Raw genomic sequence first — 9,313 nt, 5'->3', positions numbered from 1 at the left:
GTTGTTTGGTGGGTCCGGGCTAGGGATTCGAACCCGCCACCTTAGGTGTACGTGGCTGGCGCCTTAGCTGGTTGAGCTATAGGCGCCGAGCCACTCTCAGTTTTGTTTTTTAGGAGAATTCTCCTCTGCCTTCTGGACCAGAAAGAAAAAGATAAGCAGAAAGCATTTTCTTGTTTTTTAACTCTTGCCCTCATACTGACCTTCTCCAGATTGAAAGTACTTTCTGTAGAAAGTCCTAGAGATCCTGATGAGAATAGGTGATACATAGGGCTTTTAAATTCTCCCCATAATGCTCTTGTATTTTTTCGGACCTCAGGAGTGGGATGTGGGACCGGCAGTAAATGGACATGGCCCAGGGAAAGCCGGAGCAACCACAGAACATGTACACGACAAAAAGAGGCCATACCTGGAGGATGCCAATCACCTTCTTGGCTATAAAAGGGCCAAAATGAGATGCCTTTGATAAGCTCACTCCTTTGTAGTCTGCAAGAATTACAATTCCATTCACTTGGGTTTCTTCAGACTGAATGAGTTTTTCTAATGTCAAGTATATGGCTCGGATGTTTTCAGTAATTGGATAGTTGCTTGGTATCCATCTGTCTAAGGTCATAAAAGATGGGCAGTATGTTACAGAAGTGAATATTAATAAGAGATCAAAGATTTATCTCCTTTCTAAAACTGTTGTTTTGAAATGGAAAAGATACTCAAATGGTCATAATTCCATTTAGGTTAGTCCATGGGACACTTTAGGCAGCAACGGATGTTTCTTAACTCCCAACATAGCAGCACATTCTGAAATGGAAATGCAATTGAGTGTTGAGGTTAAAAGCATGAGGTCTGAAGTCAGACCCACCTGTGGGTTTGAAGCTTCCTAGCTGTGTGACCTTGGGCAAGTTCCTTCCTCACTATGCACAAGTAGAATAAAACAGAATGGGCTGAGAACACGCACCTCCAGGGACACCTGTGCTTTCTGCTATTAGATATTTCCTTGTATCTTCATGACACCACCCCGGTTTTCCTTGGGGAACCACCTCCTCCCACTCTAGCCATGCAGTTTGGATAGAACTGAGTTGACTCTTGGCTCCAGAAGTGGGCAAGTAATTGGGGACTGATTGGCCAATCTGGTATTACATCTTCCTGGCCACAGTGTGTGATCCAAGTCAGGTCAAGCTGAACCAAGGAGCCTCACCTGGCCCTCTGAAAAAAGATCTCTCTTCCCTCTTGTAGTGGTGAGGCTGTGAGCCTGTGATTCATGCTGGCCTGGGAATGAAGCCCCTGCTGAGGGCAGCAGCAACGGAGACAGTTTTCCAGGGCTGGAGTTATGAGCCCCCGAGTCTAGCTATGCTTGGACTTCAGTTATCTGAGCAAATAAGTTCTCTCTTTTTTTTTTTTTTTTGTTTCATCCATCCTGAGTCGGCTTTCTGTTACATGCCACCCCAAGATAATCCTAATTCATACACCCTGGGATTATTATAAGTATGAAGCACAATGCTATGAGGAGACCCCTCACCAAGCTCCCCTTTCCAGAACACACTTCCCACATATTTAATAATTCTTTCCACTCTTTGGGAAAAAGATGAAAATAATTTTTGACTGTCAACCACCGTTCTCCAGGAAAATCTCACCGAGATCTGTATGCCACCTTCTTGGCCAGACAAAACTTCACATTTGTCACCAATGAGGTATACAATTATTATGAAAAATCTTTGTCCAAAAATTGTGCCAGCTTGCTATTTAATGTTGTTGCAGGTTAAAACTGCCTCTGCAGAACGGGATGACACCCCTTTCAACCACATGCTTCTTAAAAGGGCTTTAAAAAAGGCATCCTTTAAGCTGGCATTATAAGGCAAGAATGAAAATGACAAAAACGTAAAAATAATTTTTTTAATTTAAAAGATTTTTTAAAAAACTGAACAGGCAAAGCTGATACCTACTTGCGAACAAAACCTTCTGCGTAAGCTGCCTGCTAAAAAAAGTTGGGTCAGTGGGGAAGAGCTCAGACCTGCTCCAGACATATGGGGAAAAAATTAATCTCACAAGCAAAGGGTTGAAACCACAGAGCAAAGTGCAACTACTGTGGTAATCTCTGACTGTTTTGTAATATTCCTATAAGCTGAGTACAGAGCTGCAGCAGAAAAGTTTAACTGGTATTTCTTGGTGCCCTGAAGTCTACAGTGCATTGCTTATTTTAAATGCACTGCAGATTTCAAGGGACTAAGAAATTTTGAAAAGTGCCTAAAATAGCAGGAAGAATGAGGAAGTGTCCACTCCCTAACAGACTGGCCTTCCAGAGGGGTTTGGATGCTCAAGCAAAAGAGGGCCGTCAGGGTGCTCTCATTCTCTGACTTACTTGGGAAGAACATTACATATGACTTTCATTTTGTTTTTCTAGCTCTGGTTTGATGGAAAATGTTGAGGTTTGCGGTGGAATGGAGAACACTCTTAAGTTTATAATGCATTTGGAATCTGGAAGAGAACAGGATTGAGGATCTGAAGTCTCAAGTTCTAGTACCCCCTAGCCATGCCTAAATGCTCTTTGGGAAGCACTACTAAATGCTCTTTGCTGGGAGGTGGCAGGGAGCTGCCTCCAATTGCAAACTACCATGCCAAAGAAATGTAAGCTATCCTGATTACTATCAGGAAGTGCTAAGATCAAAAAATGAATCTAAAGGGAATATTACCAGTGGCTTAATAAAATAGAGGAAGGGAAGGAAAGGTCAGAGGAGACCTCACTGATTCCTGTACCTCAGCCTACCCACAGAGGAGGTTGGGGTTGCTGGCAGCCATGCTTGTGTCCTAGACCCGGGCAGATTCCTCAGCCCACCAGAGTCTCTCCCTAGAAATCTGGAATCTGCACTCAGGAACTTAATTGAGCAGTCAGATAGACCGGAGAGCTGAAGGGTGCCAGATATAGCTACGTATACAGGGGCAGGGAAAACTGGACGACAGGAAAAAACGTAAAGCACACATGCAAAAGGCAGCAGGGGGGTGTGGTCCATGGACTGTCAGAAGCAGCGCCAGGCAGAATGGCTGGCAGATCCTGGGGACATGCTGTGCTTGGTTCTAGGGCCTAGTAGAGTTGCTATACTTTCAGATCTCTGTTCCAGGAGATACTCCCAACTGTTAACCACTAAATCCTCCCCTTGTTCTCAAGTTGGTTTGAGTAGGTTTTTGTCTCTGCAATCAAATGAGCCTTGACTACAAGAAGGGGTAAAAAAGGGACCAGGGAAGGAAGATGGTGCTGGACAGATACACCCCACAACAGTGCAGAATACCTGGGCGGAGGCAGAGGACGTGGCAGCCCCTGGGGTCAGTGTGAGGCAGCACGGTGAGGAATCCGGAAGCGAGGACATCTTTTAAGGCTGATGGCCTCAGGTTATTGAAGACTTCAGGCCAGCTCCTCCTGCAGCTGTGGTAGTTGACTAGGAGCTGCAGGGCCCGGTCGTAATCAAACTTGCGGGCTCGGAGGAAGCGCAGCAGGAAGGCGTCGTCAAGGGACGTGCTAAGGTTCGGGTACTCCTTCCGCACCATGTCACGCAGGGCCTGCACGTCCCGAAGTCGCCATTCTGGCTTCTCCTGCAGTTCTTCTCGGGCTTTGGTGACCAGTTCTTCCGTCAGCGAGCACACATAGCCGGGAGGCTCAGGCGGCGGCAGCTCATTTTCGGAGAGCGAGGCCACAGAAGGGCTGGATCTCAGAGAGTCGCTTTCTCTGGACATGAGCTACCAGGATCCCTGCCAACACAGAAGTCCCAGGCCAAGTTAATAAAGCTCAGCAGTGCTCATGCCAAACCGCAGGGCAGCACGAGGTGGGGGACAAGGACAGGGACAGGAGTACTTCTGTCAAAGCCAAGTAACATCAGAGCAGGGTTTCTCAACCTGGGGAATGAACCAGATCTGAACCAAATGCACAGATGTGTCCCCTGCTCGGGAGGCACTAAGCAGCTAGAACAGAATACACACTCCTCACTGAACACCATGGCCTTGCTTACAAATGTACGAACACGTGCTCAACTTATTTGTTGTGAAATAAATGTGAATTAAAACAACTCTGAGATTCCAACTGGCAAAAATAAGAAAGAGGGGCTCTGATATGCTTGCTGGAGGTGAGACTATAAATTGACACAGCTTCTTTGGAGGGCAGTTTGCCAGTTTCTATGAGAATTCCATTTCTAGAACATATGCTTGCATGTATGTGCAAAACACAAATATTGATTTATCATGATAAAAGACTGGAAGCACCTTACCTGCACCATCAGTAGGAGAGTGGTTAAATAATATTACCAGGTGAATGGGCTACAATCCTGTCATGAAAAGGAATCAGACAGATCTTTACAGACTGATGTGTTAAGAAAAAAGCAAGCAAGTTGCAGAACGGTGTGTGCAAAATAATCACATTTATGTTTTTAAAGTATATATATATATATATATATATACACATATTTGTGAATGCACAGAACATTTCTTGAAGGAGATATAAGAAACTGTTACCAATGGTTACCTTTAACAGAATAGAACATTTAAAATGTGGAAGGCTGGGCACTGTGGTTCAGACCTGAAATCCTAGCACTGTGGGAGGCTGAGGGAAGGAGATCACTTAAGCCCAGGAATTAGAGACCAGCCTGGGTAACAGAGCAAAATCTAGTCTCTGCAAAAAAATATAAAAAGTAACCAAGTGGTGCATGCCTGTAGCCCCATTAACCAGGTGTGGGGCTCCAGCTACTCAGGAGGCTAAGGCAGGAGGATCCCTTGAGCTGGGAGTTCAAGGTGGAAGTGAACCGCTGTACTCTAGCATGGGCAAGAGTTAAGACCACCCTGTCTCCAGAAGAAAAATAAAAATAAAATGTGAAAGAGCCATTTCACTATACTGTCTGAATTTTTTTTACCATGTACCAATGTAACTCAATATGGCAGTCAAGAAAATGCACTCAGATGGACATGGCAACTCATGCTTATAATCCCAGCACTCTGGGAGGCTGAGGGGGTGATAAATTCATGAATTCCAGACTGGCCTGAGCTAGAGCCAGACCCCATCTCTAAAAATAGCTGGGCACTGTGGCAGGTGCTTGTAGTCTCAGCTACTCAGGAGGCTGAAGCAAGAGAATTGCTTGAGCCCAAGAGGCTGAGGTTGCTGTGAGTTATGATGCCATGGCACTCTACTAAGGGTGACAGAATGAGACTCTGTCTCAAAAAAAAAAAAAAAAAAAGGAAAGAAAAGAAAAAGAAAATGCACTGGTCCGGCCTCCTGCTGGGAATAACCACTGCCCCTCTGGATCTGCCTCTACGGGATGTCCCACTTTCCACAGATCTCTCCCAGTCAATGCCTGGGTGACACACAGGACTCCTCTAACAGGCATCTTGGGCTCCCTTGTTGGTCTAGCCAAACCCTTCTGACGCCTGCATTGCAGTCAGGGACATTCTTCCTGCCCAAACATCCTTCACAGGGGCCTGACCCCCATCACTGCTGAAGGCTCTTCATGACTTCTCCAATTCCTTCCCCTTGGCCTTTCACAGGTGTTACCTTGACTTTCTTGCATATCTAATCTTATAGTCTCTGCTTCTTGGAGGGCATGAACTAACACACTTACTGAATGAAAAACACAAACAAAACACTTGCCTTAGATATTCCAAGAATAAGGTAGTAGCAGGACAGCTGCTAATCCCAAAGCCCAAGTCTTCTGTGTTTTTCGTTTTCTTTTTTAAAGACAGGGTCTCATTCTATTGTCCAGGGTATAATGCAGTGGCCTCATCACAATTCACTGCAACCTCAAACTCCTGGGCTCAAGTGGTTCTCCTGCCTCAGCTTCCCAAGTAGCTGGGACTACAAGCTCATGCCACCAAAGCCCAAGTTCTTATTTATGGGGTGTCACTGGCCTTCCACTATGAGCTCAAGAAAGTAGAGACTGTTGGGGGGGGGGGTCCCTGCAGACCTTTGTTGTACTAACTACACCTAGATTGGACTCTTACAGTCCTCTGCAACCAGGTCATTTCCTTTAAATCTTAGGTCTGCCTGCTCCGTTCCTTGCATTCCAACTTCCAGCTCTACTCAGCTTCTTCTGCTTCCCTCAAAGGTGTGTTCTGCTGCCCTGTGCACATCCTGCTTCATCCAGCTACCATGCTCCCTCCAGTTCTTCCCCTGACCAACACTGAGTCACCCTTAAGTCCTGATTAAATGCCACTGCGCTCATTCAACAGACATGGAGCATTTACAATGTACCTGGCCCTCTTCTAGGTACTGGGATACAGAAGTGAATAAAACCCCCAACCTCATTGAGCTTAGATTCCAGTGGGGGGGGGGAACACAGTAAACAACGTAGATTGTACAGTCTACTATAAGGTGGTAAATGCCTTAGAGAAACAGAGCATGGAACAGGGCTGGAGATACCCAGGGGTAGGAGATGCAATTTTAAAGAAGGTGGTTAGGGAAGGCCTCACCCAGGTGACATGTGAGCCAAGATGGAGGAGGAGTAAACCATGAGCATCTGGGGGAAGAACAAATGCAAAGCCTGAGGCAGGAACATGCCTGGCTTTGGGGGGTGAGGAGAACAGCAAGAAGGCCAGTGTAGCAAGAGCCAAGGCTTCATGGGCCAGTAAGTACTTTAACTGTTACTCAGTGAGGTGAGCACCATGGAGGGTTTGGGAAAGACTGACATGATCCTGATTTGTATTTTTAAAGGATCACTCTGCCGTCTTGAGAATGGACTCTAGAGGGTGAGGACTGAGGCAGAGAGACCCTTTAGCAGCTATTGCAATAATCCAGCTGAGTGGTGATGGTGGCTTGAGGCAGGCAACCTTTGCTGACAGCCAGGTTAGGCGGCTCCTACACAACTCTTTCAGCATAGCACTCCCCCTATGCTGTTGTAATCGTCTGCAGGCAATTTATGAGCAACACCCCTGTCTGTCTGGGTCATCACCTTAAACTCAACACCTGACATGCTGTTAGACATGAGGTCTGCACTCCATAAATGTTTGTTGAATGAGTTTAATTTCCTTGGCAGAGGTATGCTGAGTGAGGAATGGAAACACAATGATGGCTCTGTTTCCGAGGCAGTCACCAACAGAGGCATGCAATCTAGTCAGTGTTTACCTGTGAGATAAACTGCAGTGTCCATGGGCTATGGACCTCACCTCAAGGCTCCTCTCGGAAATCATTTTCCTCCTCCCCACCTTGATGCATATTAAGTGCCAGCAAATGAATGACCCGCCATCATCTGAACACCTCTTGTGCTTCTGATGGCCTTTGCATGGAATTTCCTCTCCTTATTTGTTCCTAGCCAGACAACTCATCTTCTTCAAGCTGCAATGCCCCCTCCTCTCTGAAGCCTTTCCTGCCCACCCCTTCCTCCCCCTCCCCCAACCAGGTGATTGTCAGTTTTCCACAGCACTGGGTTCATATTTGTTCTTTAAGAAATTGCAGTCCAGTGTCATGAAATTCCTCAGGGCTGATTTCACCCCCCATTCATTTATCAAATAATTTCTGATCACCCACCCTATGTGTCAGGCCTTGTATGTGTCAGACAGATACTGGGGACACAGCAGCAACAATCTAATGCTTCGCCTTGTGAAGCTTCTATCATAGAGGAATGATGAAAAGAGATAGTATGTTCTTGAGTGTTTTACCATGTATCAAGCATGGTGCTAAGCCCCATACATCATTTTCTTATTTAATCTTCACATTATTTGGCGACAGCACTATTACAGGTTTCCACTTTACAAAGGAGGAAACTGTCCCCTAGAATGTGAATCCCACAAGGGCAGAGAACTGGCCCAGCCTCAGCGTCTGGCACCTATCAGTGCTCTGTAAGTATCAGCAGAAGATATGAGGTTAAGTGATGGGCCCAAGGGTACACACCTCATAAGCCAGAGCAAGGATGCATCTAGCCCCACCCTAAGCTCATAATCTCTACCCTCCACTTGGAGCTGTTTAATCTCCAGGGCTCAGTCACAGTCTGGTGAGCTGATAGGTGGACATGATGGGATGCAAACACCACTTGTTAGGGTGAAGCTGGGAATCTCTACCTGGAGCCCATCACTTTCCTCTCCACCCCACCCCCCAACAGGGAGAGGCCAGGCAGCCATCTGTCCTGGAGCCCCAGAGACCCCCATAGCCCAGTGACAACCTTCCGAGGCCCCCACTTCCGGCTGTGGCCCCCTCCCCAGGTGTCCCCATTTCCTGGGGTCTCTCGCTCCTTTGGGCCCCACTTCCGGTTATCCCTCCCTCTCAGGGGTGTCTTTCCTTGGTCCCCAGGGACCACGGACGGGGTCGCGGGCACTCACCGGCCCGGCTACGGGGCGGAGCGCGGGTCAATCGGCGGCTGGAGCCTCGTCCGGCAGCGCGCACAGAACCGACCCGCACTCCCGGCCCGGCCCGGCCCGGCCCCTCGCGCCGGAAGTGACGTGTCAGGGCGTGGGAAGGCGGGGCGCCGGCCAGGAGTGCGCATGTGCGAAAACTCCCCGCAAAGCAGGCCTTTGTCCCCACCTGGCGGCCGGACTCCGAGGTGTGGGACCCGGACCCGACAGCACCGGCATCTTGTCACAGCTGGCTTATAGATGGGGAAACTGAAGCCCAGAGAAGGAAGGAAAGAAGCTGCCATTTTCCAAGAATATACTAACATGTTTCACATCTATTGTTTCATTAAATCCTATGCGATTCCCCTACTTTATGAAAGAGAAGCTGCCGCTCGATGCGGTAAAAGGCTTCAAACTCAGACCTCAGGGTTGGAATTCCAGAATTCCTCCTACCACAGCTGCTCTAGGACTGGTTGCTCTAAAGGCAGAGATTGGGGACATCTGGCTGTCATTAGCTGAGTGACCTTGGAAAAGTCCTCTTTCCACCTTTGGCCTCGGTTTCTTCATCTGTAGCATGATTTTTGCTGTGGATCTTGATTCAATAATCCTTTTTTTCCTGCTTTGATAGCTTGAAAAGGCTTTACTAGTTAGTCTCCCTAGTCCATTAAAACCCTCATCCCAACCCCTCAAATATTTTGTGCAACTGCAAATTTGAGGCAAATCTAAGACCCTATTTCGGGCAAAGACAGTAAAACCATTTCTAGAGAGAAATTGTGGTGGTCCCGGAGAACTCTTAGTCCCAAGAGATGACATTAAATAGTCTTTTCCTTTCTCACCCAGGGGCAAGAGGGGTACCAGCGAGATGGGAGGTGACCCTCCAGGGCCACAGGAACACACCGCCCTATGATAGGCCCTCCTGCTTCAGCCTCCCAAGTAGCTGGGACTACAGGTGCTGGCCACAGCACCCGGATAAGTTTTTTCTATTTTCAGTAGAGACAGAATCTCACTCTTTTTTTTTTTTTTTTTT

At 47.4% G+C, this 9,313-nt stretch overlaps 1 protein-coding gene across 4 annotated transcripts in view; it reads right to left on the bottom strand.

The window, feature by feature from the left end:
• The window catches only part of TTPAL (alpha tocopherol transfer protein like), a 35,309-nt gene that overhangs the window by 4,480 nt on the left and 21,516 nt on the right, over positions 1-9,313 (bottom strand). For 3 of the 4 annotated variants that reach the window (XM_023512040.1, XM_023512038.1, XM_023512039.1), the window contains exons 2-3: positions 3,276-3,732; positions 407-600 (exon numbers count right to left, since the gene is read on the bottom strand). In XM_023512040.1, the coding sequence (XP_023367808.1) occupies positions 407-600; positions 3,276-3,717 (636 nt within the window). In that variant the 5' untranslated portion in view covers positions 3,718-3,732. Of the gene's footprint in view, positions 1-406; positions 601-3,275; positions 3,733-8,274; positions 8,383-9,313 lie in introns of those variants that run through there. The other variant, XM_003787619.2, reaches the window with a different exon arrangement.

The sequence above is a fragment of the Otolemur garnettii genome, unplaced genomic scaffold (genome assembly GCF_000181295.1).
Source record: "Otolemur garnettii isolate 467f Iridium unplaced genomic scaffold, OtoGar3 scaffold00023, whole genome shotgun sequence".
NCBI lineage: Eukaryota > Metazoa > Chordata > Mammalia > Primates > Galagidae > Otolemur > Otolemur garnettii.
The sequence above is the reverse complement of the archived record's forward strand: the minus strand, read 5'-3'. Positions and strand labels throughout refer to the sequence as shown.